This window comes from Sturnus vulgaris, chromosome 5 (assembly GCF_052056855.1).
Source record: "Sturnus vulgaris isolate bStuVul1 chromosome 5, bStuVul1.hap1, whole genome shotgun sequence".
NCBI classification, from domain to species: domain Eukaryota; kingdom Metazoa; phylum Chordata; class Aves; order Passeriformes; family Sturnidae; genus Sturnus; species Sturnus vulgaris.
The window spans coordinates 43,611,475-43,632,249 of NC_142247.1; the positions used below are offsets into that span (position 1 = coordinate 43,611,475).

Here is a 20,775-nt window from a genome sequence, read left to right on the forward strand (position 1 = left end):
CTGGTCACAGGCGGAGGTATAGGCTGAAAAGATCCCTAAGCCTGTCATTTTAAAAGTCCAAGCTGTTGCTGAGAAGGCATTCATGATGATGCCTAGGAAAGAACCTAGAGTGAATTACACTACCATCAGACAAGGCCCAGTGGAGCCAATAGTGGATTTTGTTGAAAGACTGAGGGTGGAGGTTCAGAAACAGGTGGCGAGCAAAGAGTCTCAACATGAGATAGTACGGGAGATGGTGAAAATCAATGCGAATGACGCCTGTAAACATGTCATATCTTCCCTACCTCTCTATCCTGAGCCCACCCTCAGCATGATTATAGAAGCTTGTGTGAAGTGGGCTGTGGTTTCAGCACAACCATCCACACCTGGGAGAGGACCACCTCACATCACCGTGACCACCGCTCTGCCACAACATCGGCCAGCGCCTGTGTAGTGTTTCCTCTGTAATAAAATAGGACATGTGGCACGTGTATGTCCCGAAAGACAGAAACACACGGAAGAGCAACAGCAGGGAGGAGCTAGTAACATCGACTCTACAAAAAAAAAAACCTAGGGGGGGAGCGCGGGCCTACCTCGCATGCAGATGAAAATGAGGCAGGCCGCCAGGGGGACTTGGGAGGGGGCAATGAAAATGACATTTCCAATACAAACACAGACATTTACTACCGGACAAGATGTATAGTGCCTGGGTGGGACCCTCGTCCCCCCCAGGCTTGGCTTTGACTGAAAACGTGCTCTTTAACACTCAGGATTGGTGGGGTGTGCCAGTTGGACCTATGTCTCTGGGTTTGTTCGCAGGACTTGACTGTACATATGTCATGCTTGGGGATACAAAACATACTCCCCCAGAGACTGAGATCATGCCGCAGACCCAACTTGTGTGTCTGGACAGTTTCTTTCTCCTGGCACATTGCATCCAACCACCATACTTCTTCCCTAACTGACAACTGATAGTGCAGGCCATCCTGGTGCCCAATAGCATCGTAGCAAAGCCGGCAGATCCCTGTATCTATTGGGCATTAGTCATAATAGGATGCGGACTCCGTCGGGGTGAAGATTACTTCTACCTCGATGGACTCTTCGATACTGGGGTGGATGTGACGATCATCCCTACCAACAGATGGCAGTCACACTGGGAACTGCAACCCATGGCAGGTAAGATACAAGGAGTCGGGGGGTCCAAATTGGGTTGACAGTCAAAAAGCATCATTAAGGTTGAAGGGTCTGATGGCCACGTGGCAAATATCTGCCAGTTTGCTATGGATTACAATGCGCCCTTGTGGGGTAGGGACGCCATGTCTCAATGGGGAGTTAGGATGGAAATCCTGAAGTCCTTGTGGGATTTTTCCTAGCAGCCACTGTGGAGCGCCCTGTCCAGAAACTGAATTGGCTCACTGACGAACCAGTTTGGATAGATCAGTGGCCGCTTAACAAAAAGAAATTGAAGGTGCTCAATGGAGGAGGAGTTGGCAAAGGGTAACATAGTGCCAACAACTAGGCCCTGGAATTCTCCGGTATTTGTCATCAAGAAGCTGGGGAAGGACAGGTGGTGGCTCCTTCACAACCTCCGTGAAATCAGTAAGAAAACTGAAAACATGGGGTCCCTACAACTGGGCATGCCATCGCCCTCAATGCTTCCACAAAATTGGAATCTGGCCATTACTGATGTAAAAGACTGCTTTTTCCAAATTCCCCTCGACCCCGAAGATGCGCCAGGATTTGCCTTCTCGGTTCCCACCACCAACTGAGAATCCCCAATGAGGCGCTTCCATTGACAGGTACTGCCTCAGGGCATGAAGAACAGCCCCAGTATCTGTCAATGGTACTTGGCCTCATTGCTGTCCCCAGTGTGTGCCAAAGCAGGGGAGGCTGACATCCTTCACTACATGGATGACGTGCTGATTTGTGCCCCCACGGATGACATGCTGCAACATGTTCTTGACCTAGTTATCGAGGTTTTGATTTCTGCAGGATTCAAACTCCAGAAGGACATGGTTCAATAGATGCCCCCGTGGAAGTATCTTGAGCTCCAGATCACCAACAGGACCATTGTCCTGCAGAAATTGGCCATTAACAACCAACCAAAAACCTTAGCGGATCTCCACCAGCAGTATGGATCTTTGAATTGGGTCAGGCCCTGGCTGAGATTAACAACTGAAGACCTAGCCCCCCTTTTCAATTTATTGAAAGGGGGAGATGATCTATGTTCTCCTAGGGCACTGACCCCAGAGGCTAGAGCTGCATTAGAAGTAGAAAGGGTGATGGGATCTAGACAAGCCCATCGATACCTGCCAAACCTGCTGTTTAACTACATTATCCTTGGAAAGTTGCCACACCTCCATGGCCTCATCTTTCAGTAGGACCAGGACCACAGGGACCCCCTCTTAATTATAGAGTGGGTGTTCCTCAGTCACCAGCGGTCCAAAAGTATCACCAGGCCACAGGAGCTGATGGCTCAGATGAGCAGGAAGGCCAGAACTGGTGGGCTGTGACTTCACGTGCATCCACATACCACTTACCTTGACATTGGGTAAGTTGACTAATGAGGCTCTGGAGCATTTGCTCAAGAAAAATGAGGTCCTCCAGTTCGCTTTGGACAGCTACACTGGACAAATATCAGTACATCATCAAAGCCACAAATTATTTAACTCAAATGTCAATCTGATTCCTAAAGAAAAATTGAGCCAGACATCGCTTAAGGCCTTAGCAATTTTTACAGGCACGTCCAGGGCTTCTCTCAAATCAGTAATGACTTGGAAGAACCCCCAAACTCAGCAGTGGTGTCCTGGTTTTAGGTTCTTTCCCTGCCCCTTTTTGTGTTAACTTTGCTTACAAACCTATTACTCTGAAAGATATTCCCGTGTAACCCAGTATGCCATTGAATATCAAGCCACAAAATGGTGCAATGAGACCACACAAGGAAAGGAAGCCCCCAATGAGGAATCCCTAAAGTTAGACAAAGGAGTCTTCCTCAACTGCAGTGACCAGGTGTGGGCAGGCATCCCTTCTCATCTTCTCGGAGGGCCATGCACAATCAGGCAACTGACCCTGTTCTCACCCAACAGAACCCATATTGCTAATTGGAAGCTAAAAAATAATACACTGGCAGTCCAAAAAAGAGAACTGAAAAATCTGGATGAAAACTGCAATTCAGAAATTTTCCACTGAGCCAAGCCAAAAAGAGTTGCGGTATCTGCCTTTTGCCTTGGGTATTGGCAGCCAAAGCTCTAGGAAAATTGGGCCACCTAGAGCGTTGGGTGGCGAAACAGGTGAACCTTACATCAACCGCCCTCAGTGACCTCCTCAAAGATGAGGAAATCACTAGGAAGGCAACCCTTCAGAATACGACTACCATCGATTTTCTTATACTGGCTCACAGCCATGGCTGCAAGGACTTCGAAGGACTGTGTTGTTTCAACCTATCATTCAACAGTCAAAGTATCCACTCAAGGATTAAACAATTGCAAAACTCATTACCAACATCAAGAAGGAGTCCAAAGGCTGGCTGGACAACCTGTTTAAAGGCTGGGGACTCTTGGGATGGTTGGCGCCAGTTGTCAAAAACGTTTTGTTGGTGTTACTGATCCTGTTTTTAATCTCCATTGCCCTATCCGTATTCAAAATGATTATTTCCCAGAACATCTCCCGTTCAGTCAAAACTGAAATACGCCCTAACCCAGACGGGTGGGTTAATGAAGATATGGCCTCTGAATACGAATCTAGTCTGTCATCACCAGTGTCTTAAAAAGAAAAGAAAAGATGTCACGGCGTATTGTTTTATTTTGTGTTAATTCAGGTTATACCCAGTTTCACAATGGTTCGTTCCTAGGTTTTACCCCCTTGGTTTAACATGTTTTAGTCTCTTCCCTTCCCGCCTCCACCCTTGTCTGTTATCCCCAAACCCCTGCTCCAGATTAGTTCCAGATTCTTGCCCGCCTGTCACCCTAATCCCATCCCACACAGATGTCAATCCCCTTTGACCCCTCCCTTTCTTCCAGAATGTTCAGTGTTCATCTTCCTCTCCTATGCATACCATTGGCTATGTTGTGTGGTCTCTGCTTATGTTCTACCCTTATTGGTTAAGTGCAGTGGTAGCCCCACCTTGTGTTACACCCCAGGCTACTCTGATTTGTTGGCAAGTTGTACCCTCCCATGGGGGAGGACCCCTATTTAAGTTGTTGTACAAGTGTTCTCCCTGCCTTTTGTGGTTCCTCCTCCCTGACCCCAGTTGGTTTCCTATCCCTCTCCAATAAACCTTACCCTTGGATCTACAAAAGGACTATCCTGTGCTCTTTACTCTCCTTCGGACTGGTGCCGCCACAGCAAGAGCTTGGAGCTCTACCTCTATATCTCGAGTTTCCCGGATCTTGGGAAGAGGCCACTCTTGGCACAAGTTCGCCTCAGAGCTAGCAGGGCTGCCCTAGTCTTGAGTGGGCAAAGGGTGAACCATGTCACCCCTCCCAAACTCCTTTGGGGGCAATGATGTAAAGATACTGTGTGGAAGAAAACTGAAGCAAAAAGAAAAAAATATATTAAATACAAAGGATCAAGACTGTAATGGCAAGTGCTGGAAGATACATACCCTGGGGCTTTCAGGATAAAACTGGACAACTTTAAGGAACTTGAAGAAAAGCCTCAGTAACTACTTCTTCAAGAAGAGCAAAAACGTTCTTTTTTTCTTCAGTTTCTATTTGTTTAAATACTGAGTCATAATGTAATGAGTAATTACATCATTTAAAATACTGAATTTGCAGTTTTAAGCTCAACACTACCCTTACAAAAAGTGCAGCCTCTGATATGAATGAGACTATATGCTCCTCTCACCATTAAGACACCCAACTGGACTGAATTAAGAAAGCCTGGGGGTTTTTTTTAATATTTGCAAGTATTAGTAATAGAAATATTACAAGTGAAACTATTTTTCTCCAAAAAGTCAGCAGAAATAGAGTCCAGATTCTGGCTTACTTCCAGTTCTACTGGTAGGTTTACAAATCTGATGCCTCTTTCACACGAGCTTCTTGCCTTCCTTGCGGCAAGCAGGTGTTCTTTTGAAGGTCTCCTTCATTCCAGGATTCATGGCTCTCATTCATCTTTCAAGCCAGATGTCAGAAAGACTCTGCTTTTATATTTTGGTTTTTATGGTATACAGGCATAATATAGAAAATGAAAACTCAGAACTCTGTAGGCTACTGATACCCTGTCCAAAACTTGAAACCAAAGATTTATTGATTCTCAAATCAAACATAAACTGGGAAAGGGGAAAGATGCAGACTGAAACAACTCCATGATCAGACATGTCTTCATCATCAAAAAGAAGAAAGAGACAAATCCAAACTTTCAAACACATGATACTTCCATAACAGTCATAGTACCAATATGCAACTAATTAAGCTTTGCTTCCGAACTCTCTTCTTAATACCATGATGTCTGTTTCCAATTCAGTTTTCTGGCTTTTCCAAAATAATCACAAGTTACTTAGCATGTGATAGGCAAGTGAGTGTGTAAGATCATCTCTTTATTTTAACAGCTATAAGCAAAAGCAATGCAAGCATAACTATTTCTGCAAGAGCTGACAACAGGAATAATAGCCCATTGTAGACTTGGTGAGTTGTGTGACAGTTAGTTAATGCTAAAATCCTGAAAAATTTTGAATATGACCTAGAAAAAAACCAGCATAGTGCCCTCCAGTATTATAAATCATCTTTCTAATCTAATGTATAGAGTTCCTAACTAAAGCACCTATTCTTTATTGTTACAGAGCAATCCTCCCTTTTAGAGGGTGCAGACCAAAGTCTAGGCAGTTTAGACTGCACACCTTACTAGATGTGCCCCTAACTTCAATCATCAATACAAGGTGAGAAATGTTTTCCCATCCACTTCTCCTTCACTCAAGACACAAGTGATTCCACTCCTCTATTGCAATCACCACCAGCAATTCTCTAAAACACAATTCAAACACTTATGCCTGATCTCTCAGTTTCATTCTCACATTTCTCATTTTCCGTATCATATGCCCTACTCCTCTGTAAAATTCCTACCACTCTTCCATTCTCTCATATCAGAAGTGTTCTCTATTTTCATAGTTCATTACATTCTTTTTAATTCACCTCTTCTTTGACCACTATGATCAGAAAATCATGACAGATTTATCCACTGCAAATAGCTCATAAAATTTACATTCTTTTCCATTCTCATTGCAAAAACATTAAACTAGGCTCTCACTCCTTATATTTTGATACAACAAACTCTGGGTTTCTATGTACTTCTTCTCTTTCCCATCATTCAGCCTAAATTGCTGCCATAAAAACTGAGTTTCCATGTCTATAAGTCTGACTAAGTCAGGTTCCTTTTCAAATTCTTTAATTTACTTCCACATAAGTCTCCACAACAAATATCAAAGACTGCAAGAACAAATTCCAGTAAGTTCCTCACTCTAGCTTTTTACTCACAACTTCAGACCAAGTCACACATGGTTTACCATCCCTCTGTTTTGGGACATTCTCCAAGTAGCCTTATGCCTGAGGCCCAGTCTGACATTCCTCTATCCTTTCTTTCAGTCCTTCAAAACAAAGTCTTCCAGGCAGCATCCAAATCTTAATCCTTCTCATAATAAAGTGGTAGCTGAAGAGATGACAAGGATGTAAAATATTTGACCAACGTTTTCTTCATACTGGGATCCAGACTCCAGTTTAGTATGCTAGTTTTATAAACAAACAATACCACTTTCTCTGGCAAGCATAGCTGGGAAAGGCATCCACTCTTTCTGAATGTAAGCTTTCATTTGCAGGAGTTTCATCTCAACATCTTTCTTGTGACTGCAGCTTTCTAACTGCATACTGAGACAGTGTTCTCCTGGATTTTACACACAGCTTTTGCTCCCAGACCACTGTGAGATGACAAAGAGGCAAACTTCTCTCATATCTACTCTTCTTGTCTTTACTGAAGGCCCTTCACAGCGGTTTAAGTTACTCTCAGAAAGTGCAAACTACCACTCTTATTTCCAAGCTGTCAGTTGAGAAAAATGCATTATTTATTTTGAGTGTTTGCTTCAATTAGTTGAATTTTATTTCTCAATATGACTATTTGAAGCCTGATCTGGGATGCCCATTATCACATTAACATACATAAATACACTTTTCTACATTTTAAACAGAAAGGGATACAAGGGATACACAATACTTAAAAAAATCCCTCTCAATAGCAGAAGGGATTAATTGCCACTTTTCTTCAGTAACTATGCTTCTGCATAAAGTATAATAAGCAATCAGGCTAATCTTGTAGTGGCTGATCAGAAAGCTAAATTTAAAGCTGAAATAGTTTTTCTTACTACAAAAACTTATGACCTGTGCAGTCACCTAGGACTGGCTACTTTACAGTTCTTTTGTCCTGTTTTTGTCTCCTAACCTTTCCTGTTACTTTTTGTTCATTTACCATTTTAAACATCCAGGATACAAGACACATCTTCAAAGACAGTGAATTTAAATTCAGCACACATTGACAGAAAGACATTACAAACCAAAGGCTATAGAAAACCTTCAGAGAAGTGACTTTTGGACTCTGTTCATCATCTAACAAACACACGGTCACATTTCAAAAAAACTGCTTCAATTTTGGCAGCACTTTGAAGTATCTCAGAACTCAAAAGTGAACGGTCCCTGCCTTAAAGGCTTCCTGGTACAGATGGAGTCAGAGGAATCCCCCAGCACAGCAGAGAAAATCCTCTACGATGTCATATTTTCATTGTGTCTCTTATAAACAGAAGATTTCACATTCTTAAAAAAAACGTGAAGCAGGAACCTAATATAAAACACACATTAATGTAAGACTTGAAAAACATTCCTGAACTGTGAATCATGCATGCACCCTTTAACTTCCACATCATGACTTATGCATTTTCCTCTCTGGTTTTATTAAGACCCAGAATCTGTTTGTGTTGTAGACTAGCATGATCAATCCTTACAACATAACAATTTGAATTGCCTATGCCATATGCTCTAGCAATTTTAAATAAAATATCTCCTATTCAATTAAATGTAAAATTACCATTTATTTAAAATACTCAGTTCTTGAAAACTAGTCTAATGTTAGAATTTCATTATATGCACTTGGGCATGTACAGCTTTTCTAGTCCCTACTGACTGCAAGTGGATTACTATGGAACATATCCTGGATGTGGTTAATGAGAAATATGGGGGTTTTCATATTAGTTCTACACTTATGTTTTGATAAGAAGAATAAATTCTAGTTGGAGAGGCAGGATACTTTAATACTCAAAGCTGTTCTGTATCTTCATAGTCACTGCAACCATGCCATTTTTCACAGAACTCAAGGATACAGTGTACTGACGATGTTGGATAGTGTCTACAACTACGTATTTTTTTAAAATTCTGCAAGTAAAAATAGCATGGGTTTCTTATTTAAATTGTATATCCTTAAACAAAATCTTATATAACATTGCTGAATTTGCAAATCAGCATCTCTTCCTTAAAAAGTACTAGTAACATTAAAAGTAAACATTTTTGGAAGAATTTTGAAGTAAAACTCCTATGCAAATAGTAGTTGGTAGTTAAACACTAAACAGGACTTCTAGACAAGGCTATTGTACTTACACTATTTGGTTTCAATCTGGATTTTTATCCTTGGTCCACAACTACAATTGTGATAGACCTAAAAGCAATATTAGTTTTCTTCCCCTGTGTCAAGATCATTGGTTCAGGCAGACTTTTAGGATAAATAGGACAGAACTGGTACATCTTGAATAAGCAATGTCATTAGAACAGAAACAATATTCAGAACTTCTACTTGCTCTCCTGGAATGAGGGCATTAGTGCCCATTTTTGTACCTGACACAAAAGCTATCCACCTATCTAGTGAAAGTAAAAAGTAAATTGTTTTTTCTCCAAGAAATGAAGGATTTTCTACTACAACCATTTAAAGCAATTCTCCATTAATTTAACTGATTTTACATTTACTTCAGGAACACAAAGTAGAAAACTTCTAACATACTTTACTTCTAGGGATAGATAAATACACCTACATTACAGTGGGTAAGGAAAAAAGCTTATGTTGCCAGCACGTGGGAGACCTGACCTCCTGGCTAGAGCCTATTGTGGTAACAATCTATGGCAAATACCTGAACTTCCCTATTCCTGCCTTACTATACTGCTCTCTTCATGCCTTCTCTATATATAAAAGGTATATAAAAGGGCTTGGTGGCTGTGCAAAAAGAACATCCTGAAATTTAATTTTCAGAGACTTGACCTAAGCCTCCTGTCCAACCCAAACTACCACCCATGTAGCTCACAGTAGTATCCAAATTCCCAGGAGGTTCACAAGCTCTCCTATGACATGTAACAAGATACATACTCATCCCATGAATAAAATCGTAAGATACATCTCCATCCATGTAATAAGAGTGTGCCTGAATATCCTTGCATACTCACTCCTACACACTGACACATCTCCCAGGGTGGTGGTGAGGGGGTGTGCCTGATACTTTTCATACCCAAGATGCTCAACCCTCAAATAGGCATCGGTAAAAACAGAATGTTAGCATTGTTGTTTCATGTTACAGACAGACTGGGACCACGAGACTGGGAACATCTCCTGCTCTGGGTATGTTTATCCTAAATAATTCATTAGTATGTAAATAACTTATTAAGATAAAGTATCAACTATATAGCTAGAAATGAGGTTGCTCTAAAAATGGAAACTGGACTAACATGATAATCCACCCATGCTTGTTTATATTCTTCAAAGAATTCACACATGGCCATGTGGGGATACTTGCACTATTATGGACACATAACAGCAGTGTAATTTCCTCTGCAGGGCAAGAAAATTCTTGCAGAACAGGTAAAATTCTAAGGTTTCCCAGCTCAGTGAGAATTCTTAACAAGCAAAAGAAAGAAATCTTGTAATAGAGCTTCTTCAACAATGAAGATACTGGCAAGAAAAGAGGGTATCACTTCTACAGCATTCCTTGAAGATTCTTTGGAAAAAAACAGCTGCCTTTTCAACTGATAGTAATGAACCAACATATATGTATCTCATAAAAAATGTAATCAAATCAAGTTTCAGAAGACTATCACCACCCTCTTTTTGGCTATTATTTGAATGCCAGAACAGAGACTCAGCATGGAAACAGTGATTTGCTTTGGAAAAGCTTCACAACCTCCTTTCTTATAGAAGTTAAAAATCCTGGAGAAAGTCATCAGATGTTTCTCTGAAGAGTGGTTCTAAAACTTATATTCTATTTGTTCCATATGTGTTCTCTTCGTATGACTTAAGATGTATTAACTCAGTTCGATTCAATCCCTTTCAAATAACATCCACCATAGAAAACCAAATACTTTTTTAGAAGTGAAAAAATACTGCATCATTAGATTGAGTATTTGTCAATTTATGCTACCAAAATACTATATATATTTTTATACCAAACAGCTGTATGTTTATTTCTCTTTATTTATACAGTTTTCTATAAAATTAAATTTAATATCTTTACCTAAAGGACATCCAACCAGTAAGAACAGGAGGCTCAGGGGAGACATTATTCCTATCAAAACTACCTGGAAGGAGGTGGGGGGTCAGTTTCTTCTCTGAAGTAATAAGCAATAAGACAAAAGAAAATGGCCTAAAGTTGTACCATGGAAAGTTTAGACTGATATTAGGAAAAATTTCATCATGGTAAAGGTTGTGAAGCATTCTAACAGGCTGCAAAGGGCAAGTTTTAAGCCACCATCTCTGGAAGTATTTACAAGATGGGCATATGTGGCTTTTACAGACATGGTTTAGTGGCGGCCTTGACAGTGCTGAGTCAATGGTTGGACTTGATGACCTTAAAGGTCTTTTTCAACTTAAACGATTCTATAATTCTACTCTATGTTTTAAAGAAAAGCTGAGCAAAAGATGTTTTATTTTTGAACAATACAATGCCACTCTGATTTCTATCATGTTCTATCATCTATTTTGATATAGAACAATTATCTTAACTATTGTAGACTGGAATTTGTAAGTTAACGCAGAACATTAAAATCATTATTTCTACTATATTAAACTCCAGGAATCTCTGCTGTAGTCATAGAACGTTAAGTCAGAGGTATTAAATCCCAGCTGTAGCACAGTTACATTCAGTAATCTCCTTATCCACACACAGAATTAGAATGAGAACAAGCTAACACCCAATCAGAGCAACTTTAACTGCATTAGTAGTCTGATAAAAGCTTTTAGAAAATGTGGGGCTTTTTTCCTTTCAAGTGTTAGCATATACAGTGCATAGCACAGATCTAACAAAGACTTTTCCATGTCTGACCACCTGAGTAAATGCCCCAAGCCAGGGACCTAAGGATATGAAACAAACAATTCAACAGTGACTAATAATAATTTTTTCTCTCAAAGGAATACCAGAATTTTTACATAGCTGCAAAAGCATGATTTTAGGTTCCTCTAAACTTGCTGAGTTTCCATGAGTAGGAGAAATGCTAAGAATTCAGAAGTAAAGCAAGACTATATAAACCACTTTATTACGCTAATATGTCTAGCCCTGTGGTAAAAAGGACCTTAGCAAGCTAGTAACGTATATATACAAATATATATATATATATATATATGAGAAATATAATCTTTAGATCAATTAAATGCCTAAACTACAGAATGCTGTGCCAGTGTAAAAGTAATGCCAATGCTACTGCAAAATAAAAGATGTGTTTAAATTCAACAGTTATTTTTCAGACACCATCTGCTTTTTCTTTCATTCTTTTCTGATTTAAGAAACCACATCGGTATCAAATGTCACTTAGTTCTTATTCAAAGAGAGCAGCCCAGACACAGCGGCTGCACCAGCTGACTTGGCTGACCTGGACCTAGAGTAAAAACAAACCCCTATAAATCACCAGATGTAAGCAATTGAACAGTGATCAATTTAATTAACTGAACAGCTTTCCAAAGTTTATTGTATTGTTTTAACCCTTCAGGATTCTTCAAGAAAGGTAACTTGAAATTTATATTCAAGGACAGGATTTGGCCAGAGGGCTACATATTAATAGCTTTAGACACTTTAGATTCCCATTGATAAAACACAAATCTCACACATGAAAACCAGGTATTTTATTTTTTTCTAACTAATAGTATGATAGTAACTACTTTTCTACACCTTCCTTCAACAGTTTATTGAAACTAAATCACAGAAAAAAAATCCAACTAATTTATCATCAAAACATCAGGTATAAGATTTCCTTTAAAATCAACTTTTTTGGTTATGGGCCCTATATGCCTTTTACAACTTTATACTCATATTACAAATGAACACCAAGTAACCTACTCATTTCTTTCATGAAAAGCCATGAATACGGACACAATCATGTGTCACAATTTTATGTATTAACTGCAGTCATAAAAAAAGTGCTACACATTAAAATGGGCTCAAAATTTTTTTCAACACATTGGCAAAACATCTAACCTAGATACTTGTTCTGAAGCTGCATCTCGAGGGGATTTCCCTGTATTGCCTAGTGAAATTAATGGAATTCTGCTTTAACACACCAGGATCTAAGTCAAGATGGATAACGACAGAGTATAACTTTTGTTTTAAAGACAGCACTGTACAAGTTTGTCTAACATTTACAGATGTTTATACAGTGCCTAGTACAACAGGACTAAGGCTTTTGGACACTACCACAACATAAATTAATTCTAATGCAGTCTTTGCACCTGGGAAGCACAAAAACTACAAGGATTAAGCTCAATTATACACATTTTAAAGAACTACTAAATAATATGACATAATCAACTTCCTAACCACAAGCTGCTCTATTTCCAATTATTTTACTTTAATCTCTGTAATGCACACATTTCCACGAACCCTGTAGAGTTAGTTCCACTAACCAGGGACAAAAGTAAGATCTACTTACAAAGACAGAAGAGTTATATTTGCCGAGACTGGTCCCAGATCTGGAATGATCTCCAGTTCATTGTTGTTCAACTTCCTATTAATATTACAAAAGAGAGAGTTAGCTTTGATGTTAATCAGAAGTATGTACACTGGACTTGCTAAACTGCTGAGCTGTGTCACCTCAAAATTAAAAAAACTTCCAGTTTCACTTAATGTAACATATAAGAACAGCATTTTTGTTGTTCAAGCAACCATCCCGAGAGAAATAAATATACAATTAGCATACACAAACACAGGTTGGGTATTTTTGATTGGGGTTTATGTTTTGGTATGGCTTTTAATTAAGACAAATTAACTTACACTTCCTGAAGACTATGAAGGTGATCCAAGATACCAGTCTTGATTGAAGATAATTTGTTGTGACTTAAGTCCCTACGAGGTTACAAAAATAAACACCCTGTCAGTTTTACCATACAGTATCAGGTAAAGCAGTACAATTTCAATCCAAATTATGTTCTCAGTTGTCTCCAAGTACATAAAAAGATTTTTTTATATTCGTAAAATTGTAATAGAAACTCATTTGCTTATGCAAAGTATACATATACAGATACAAATGCAAGTACCTTGATCAATGCTAGCAGTGTCAACGAAATTCCTAGTACCTCTGAAGAGAATAGAACTGTTCACTGGAATGTGCATAGGGCCCATGGAAAACATCTAAAGATTTTGGCTCAGATATACCAACAACCCCACTCCCACATCCCCTCACAACAAAAGATTTGTCTATATCAACCTCTTTGTTACTTCAACAAGGAAAATTCAGAAAACAACTGTCATTGCAGTCTCATTACTTGGGTTAATCATAATATTTCACTCTTCTCACCCACTTCCCAAAAGCAATGCATAGCTCACAAATACACAATGAGGACTGCCCATAAATTGTAATTGTATTTTCATGCTTTCACAATATTCAGGACAGCATTCCCACATAACCAAATCTAATGGAGATCTTAAGAAATAGCAAGGGCTAATTCTGAGTTTCAAGATGTCTGTGTACTAGTGATATTAATACCACACTTAATTACACTTGAAGTAGCTCAAACACTTAGCTTGTGCCATGCTGTATTGAAGATCTCTAGTAATGATGCAGTTTGCAAGCAATCGTTAGCACCTTAGTAGCATTTGCTACGAAACAAGCTAGGTACTAAAAATGCAACACTTCTTGTTGACCACAAGAAGTACTTTTCCTTACAGTGCCATGCATCTTTACCCTCTCAAAGACTTGACACCATACAAGAGTCCTAAGAAATTTTTACTGTAGGCTCAGAAGTACTGGAAACATAACAGAAATAAGAGTGACCGGAAAGTAAAAGACAGAAAAGAGAACTGCAGGAACTCAAACCTGCACATCTCTAAACTTCTGCACAAGTGGTACAGTCTCACAACTCATCTTGTAACCATGACTAGCTCTGTTGAAGGCCTCCCCCTTCTTAGTCAGTCATCCACCAAAATGTGCAATTTTCTATTCCCCTGCTATAGATTATCACTACCTCACCAGCATCAGTCCAGCCATCTGCAAGCATTTGTTCCAAGTTAGGACACTGCATTTATCCAAGCCAGCTAACAAAAACGACATTATTTTAAATGAGTTCTTAAATTCACTCCAGTGAGTGTTTGTAATACAGACATATAACAAAATTATTCAGCACACCTCAGCAGTGAGCAGCTGCAGCATCAGCATCAATTAAAAAAAAATTGCTCACACTCCATCATAGTTTTGCCTGTGCTAATTAAGCACTAAAGAGTCATCCACCATACCTGGGGTCCTCATCAAGCCACACAGGCATAAAGTGTTATTTCAAGTTGAGTCTATGAGGAAACTACATGATTCCTCGCTTTTTCTGGGTAAGATGACTCAGTACAGTCAAGCGTGCTGAGCATGCCAAACACAGGCCTGACTGCCACAGACATGTCTACTCTCCATCCACAGTTCCAGAAGTGAAGAAAGCTGAGGAACAACATATCCCTGCTGCACACAGACCAGAACTGGCTTAAACAAAGTCAAATTCAGGGTCTATGCCAGGCATTCTGCTCTGTGACTAAGCTCTGAAAACCCACAGATCCAGGGAAATCTAGTTCCCCTGCACCCATGACTCCATCCTCAGCACAGGTGTAATGCTGCAACCCAGCCAGGCACCTAGGTTCCCTTAGTAGAACATGTGAATAGTAAATCTGTTTTAGATTCTTCCAACTGACTTGTTCTATGTTGCCAGGACAGTTTCATTGTCACTTTTGTCCTTTCCTGCAGTTGGCAGTTAAAAAAGCCCCCAGTAGCAATAAAATTAAGTATAAAAAATAATCCCAGGCATATACGGGTATTATGAGGGGTAGCACCAGTACTCAGCTGTAAGGTGTGCTCTGAGCCAGCCAACTGGACCAGGCCCAGTGAGCTGCTGAGCTGTGGAACCAGAGCCTGGCTCAGGGCCACAGGCAGGGAAAAAGAGATGTGGCTGCATTTCCCAAGCCAGGGCTGCACAGGAACAGGGCAGAGCTGCAGGTGTGAATGGCATTTTCCAGAACAAAGGAAGGGGGCTGAGGGCTGGGGAAGAGCTAATTACAGAAGGGGAACACACTCTACTCAGGTGGCGACAGAGGGGATGTTTTCAGAGACTCAACTCTGACCTCAAGCACCTAATATATCTGTGCCTTTTTTCAGGTGTCTAAATCCCTACAGATTTCCCTCTTAACAATGGAAAACGAATATAGTGTCAATGTTTTCAAAAGCCCATTAATTTTAGTTTCACTATTATGATTTTGAGTTCTCCTGCATATTAGGTTAACCAAGCTGAAGTTGGAGGACTGCATCTTTCACTGCTTAAAAATCTAGTGCAAACATTCTCCAGGCGACACACTGGAGCAAAAACCCTTTGTTTAACATCTGAAGGCATTAGCTTCACAGATTTGAAATTCTCACACTGCATTCTTAAGTGTAAACACTGAAAAAATATGCTGCTACAAAAATCTAGACAGCAATCTAACTTGGTCCTTAAAGGCAGAGATAGTTTTTGCCCTTAAACTTAATTCAATATTTGGCTTTAGTCTGAAGGGACTGTAAGAACTATGCAAATAAACAGCCAAAATTTAGTTAAGTTATGGCTGTTGGTGTCTAACATGTTGCTGTTGTTCACGCTTAAGACAAGACCTAGGAATCGGTAATTATTTCAACAAAGGGTTTTCAACATTAGTGTTAAAAAACTGCATTTCTTCATTTCACCTAAAATCTCTGCAAAAGGTTTATTTAAGGCTAAAGGACCTACCAGACAGTAACAGACGTGAGTAGATTTGCTCTGCTGGAGTTATAACAGGTTAAAAAAAAAATCTGGCAGAGTCCTTAAACTATAAAAATCCTGCAATTACAACCACTGCTGTGCATGATCACCACACTGGAGCCAGACACTTTCACTCATAGCTCAAGCTCACATCCATCTGGAGTCTATCAAGGCAACCATGAGCATAACTAACATTAGGTTTCAAACTACTTTTTCTGTGTTTGTTTTTTAACACTAAAGATACATTCACATTTTCACATTTTAAAGTAGCACCTACTTTAAAAAAATCATACATAAAAATTTCTTATGCCTGGTTTACTTACAGCAAGTTGTCAAATACAAGATGGAAAAAAATCCCAAAGCAAAAATCCAACAAAAAATGCCCAACTCTCCAGACAATACTGAATTGCCTGTTTCATACAGTATATATGGTTGTCTACCAATAGTTGCATAAAATATGTATTATAAATATTTTATTAAACATTGCTTGAGTACTACCAGCATAGGAAACTTCATGAAAATTCAGGAAAAAAAGCCTTGTAAGTTACATCTCAAGTTCAATCAGAGTGGTTGGAAATGAACCAAGAGTTAAAAGTATTTGCCTCTTACTAATAATCTAAGTGAAGGTTAAGCCTGTAGAAGTTTCTCAAACTTATAAGCACTGAATTGGCACAATTTTTTCTTAAATACAAAAATCTATCATCCCAGTTGCAAAGCTACAAGTTTATTTCAGTCCAATGCATTCCTCAACATACCTAAAACAAGCACGGAGAAAAAGCTGGAAAATTAAGTTTTATTTCTCCTTCACAGAAATGCAACTGACGTTGTTCAAACATTATTACTCTGTGTTTTCCATTTCTGAATTTTCCTTGTATGTTAAAACCAAATTGCAAGGGAGGAGAAAATTCCCTCTGTGATTACTTTTGCTACTAGAATTTCAAAAGTCATAGAAGATAGAACAGAACACACTCTGAAAAGTCAGAAACCAAATAAGAAATTATTTATAACAATAGTAAGCATATATCCCTGTTCTTCACCCTGCATTTCTAATAGAAGTGATTAGACATTTAAGTAGAATTGCCTCCACTTGAGAAAGCATGCCATAGTTTTACCCTCTGAGAACCTATTCTATGAAAGAAACTATTTTCTAAGTTCCGTTATGTTTGTATGACCATCTTTTGTAACTCACAAGGCTCAGCATTAGCTGAAACTTAACTCTAAACATCAATGTGTGATTAAAAACTGAAAGGAAGTCTAATGCATAAAGGGAGAAGGCAAGTGCTTCTTCACACACTTTATAGATATAACTTTTAGACTCGAACTTAATTTACAACACTTAGTTACAATTATCATCTTCTTCCTTAGAGAACTCAGAAACCTGAGCTCCAAGTCAAATTTTAAAATGCAAATCCAGCAACAGTTCCTTAATCAGTCCCACTGGGGCCTATAGAGCTGCTAATTCAGCAGAAATCAGCAGAGCTGAAAAACAAAAAGCCAGGCTGTAGCTGTTCTAAGACACTGATCCAAAGTGACTCATAAATCAGCTTGCTATGCTCAAGCTTTAGTCTGGAAAATATTGAAAAACAGCTGTGAAAACCATACAGCTTTTTTTTCTGGCAATTCTGGTAGAGAACTAGAGGATTTATAAAATGTAAATACTAGAGATGTAATGCAAACACAAGTGAAAACCATTTTTCAGACTTTCCCTCCTGCCCCACCGACAGTTCTAGCATTCCTGAGTGAACCTGGCAAAGGGAACTGCAGTGCCAGTGGGAGTTTGCACACATGGAGGACGCTGGCCAATGCTCAACACTCTTCCTCCTCTTCAAGCTCTAAGGCCACATTCTTACAATATCAGGACGAACATCCAACTTCAAAACTATCTGTACACAAAGCCATTATAAATGTTTATCAGTTTTCAGCAGACCGTTATCACTCATGAAGATAAGGTAATAGAATACAGTATTTTTGGCTAAAATCACAGTAAAGTTGGCAATTACAGCCTGTTTACACTCCACTTTGTGAAGCCACTTCCATACAAAGCAGTAGATTTACACCTGGCACCAAGAAGAACTTAGGTTCAATTTTTTCCCCTCTGTCCATTCTAAGGTCACTCTCATGTTATTTAAGCAGGGAATGTGAACAAAACAAGGCATGAAAGAATGCAGCAGGAGTTTCAAAAACCTGTTCTCCAGATGGGCAAGTACAGATGGGTAAAGGAAGGTGTAAAGCCAAAAATGGGCCTAGACCTTCTCAGGCAGAAGAGCCTTCACTCGCCTGCTTGGGAGTCTCATCTGTGTATGTTGAGAAAGTGGTAAAAAACCTGTTGTTTTCTCAAGAGGACTGGAAAGCCTGCAATTAAACTATTAGCCTTTGGCTATACCCACTATAGAGTTGCATGGAAAACACAGTAGACATATAGCAATAAAATTCATAAACAGTCTTCGACAATTTGTAATGTGCAGTTTGTTGCAACAATAATCCAGACTAGTCAAACCTTTTTTGCATATGTAAAACTGAACGCATTTATTCTCAGATTGCACAATTCCAGATCCAGGTAGTGGGGTAGGTGGAAGTAACAGAAAACGCCACACTCTTCCTGGTTCTTATTAAGATGGAAAAGAAGGAAGAAAGAGCTGGGTACTTCTAAGGCATTTGTCACAAACAAAAGAAATATTTACACAAAAGCGGCCAGACCGCATGGTTTGGTGACACCTACAAAGATGTACTTCTGTGAGTTTAAAAGCAAGTGACACAGCTGTCCAATGAGTAATCACAGCAGGGTTTCTTACAACAGACCAAAGCTTATTTATACAAGTGGAACTTATTTTCTCACACTTTTAAAGGAATGTGGACTTACATAAGGGCAATTTACACTACCAAGGGAATTCTAATTAGAAAAATGTCCCTTGTGCTAACAAAAAAAGTCCTGCAATGCGTTTTATTGTCTCTCGGGAACCTAAGTATAAAAGACAAATTTGCATTACTGCTAACGAAAAACGCTTTTTAAATCAACTTTAAAAAAATGAAAAGTTCTGTGATTTTCCCCTTGTGTTTTTATTTACCATACCTGAATTTCAACAGCACCGATGTATGCTAAGAAACTAAACTATAAAGCTTACCTTATATCAAAATAAAATCCTTAGGTTTTGTCAAAAAACTTAAGTGGGCATATACTGAAAGAGCTCAAAAGAGTAAGAGAGATGAAATGTAATATAAAGCAAAACCACTTGTTAAATGTAAAGCAGATCCAGTAGTAGATCCGTATGTTTCAGTCACATAAGTTAAAAAAACTTTCTTTTCCCTCACACTTTCCTATACCAGTCCTGGAAATATTCAACTCCCACAGCCATGCCTGTGTTCAGTTCCATATGGTGTCAATACAGCCATCCGCATTCATGAGTAAAGCAGCATGACCTCCAGACGAGGCAATTGAACAGAATTAGCCACAACTAATTGAAAGTCTTCCTGTTTACTTTAAAGCCCTTATCTCGATCTGCTTTAAAAACGTAATAGAAAATTAATACGACTAATATAGAAGATCTTTCAGTGACAAGCGATAAAAAACAAACGTGATAAGTCCCTCGGCCATTTTCAAGCTTTTAGAAAGCTGACCTAATTTATGCTTTTGCTATATAAGTTTGCCACTGAAACTAACTTTTCCCCAGGTAGCCCTGAGCTCTCGGCCACTGCGCGCTACGGGGCCGACCGGGCCCGCACCATCGCAGCGCAGAAACTACCCAGTTAGGAATGAAGAGCTGCACGAAGAAAACCGAACAGCAGCTTTCCCGACACACCGATCAGCTTTAACGTGATGATTACTGCACGTTGTCCAACAAAGTCCACAGAACTTCTTCCTCGCCCCCTCCGACACTGAGCAGAACTCCCGGGCACATTTCAGCCGGCGCTTATCGCCACCACCGTTCGGGGCCGCAGCCCGCCCCAAGGGACTCTGTCCTGCTGCAGTCGCCGGCTCCCCGGCCGGGCCCGCTGACAGCTCGACCGCGGCCCTAGCGCTGCCCGCTCCCGCATCTCTCTGCGGCCACCACACCCGCGCTCCCCTCAAAGCCCGCCCGTCCGCGGCCCCTGGGGCAGAAGATGGCGGGCGGGCGGACGCGGGCGGGCGCCCTCAGCCCACCACGGTGCCCGCCGCCCCGATACTCACAGCTGCACCGCCCCCCGCGGCAGCCGCTCGGGCAGCCGGCTCAATTCCAGGCGGCTGCAGGCGACGAGGTGCCCAGAGCAGCGGCAGGGCGCGGGGCAGAGGGAGGCGGCGGGGCGGCCGCCCAGCAGCAGCGGCAGCAGGAGCAGCGCCAGGAGGACGGCGGGCGCCGTGCGGGGCCGGCGGAGCATGGCGGGCTCGGAGCCGCTGCCCGCGCTCCCGTCCCTGGCGTTCTCCCCACTGACAGAACCGAGGCGCGGCACGACCTCCTGCTTCTCAGCGCGGGTGGTGGCTGCCGCTCATGCCCCGGAGCGGCCGCTGAGGGGGAGAAGGCGATGGGAGACGGGGGTGTAGAAAAAAGTAAAGACAAGAAAGCGGGAGGGGACCGCAGCGCC

The 20,775-nt window shown here is 40.5% G+C and overlaps 1 protein-coding gene across 2 annotated transcripts in view; it reads right to left on the reverse strand.

The window, feature by feature from the left end:
• The window catches only part of LRIG3 (leucine rich repeats and immunoglobulin like domains 3), a 45,388-nt gene extending 24,666 nt beyond the window's left edge, over nucleotides 1-20,722 (reverse strand). The window contains exons 1-3 of one of the 2 annotated variants that reach the window (XM_014871194.2): nucleotides 20,384-20,722; nucleotides 13,250-13,321; nucleotides 12,909-12,983 (exon numbers count right to left, since the gene is read on the reverse strand). In XM_014871194.2, the coding sequence (XP_014726680.1) occupies nucleotides 12,909-12,983; nucleotides 13,250-13,321; nucleotides 20,384-20,571 (335 nt within the window). In that variant the 5' untranslated portion in view covers nucleotides 20,572-20,722. Of the gene's footprint in view, nucleotides 1-12,908; nucleotides 12,984-13,249; nucleotides 13,322-20,015; nucleotides 20,314-20,383 lie in introns of those variants that run through there. The other variant, XM_088165598.1, reaches the window with a different exon arrangement.
• Nucleotides 20,723-20,775: the final 53 nt, after the last annotated feature.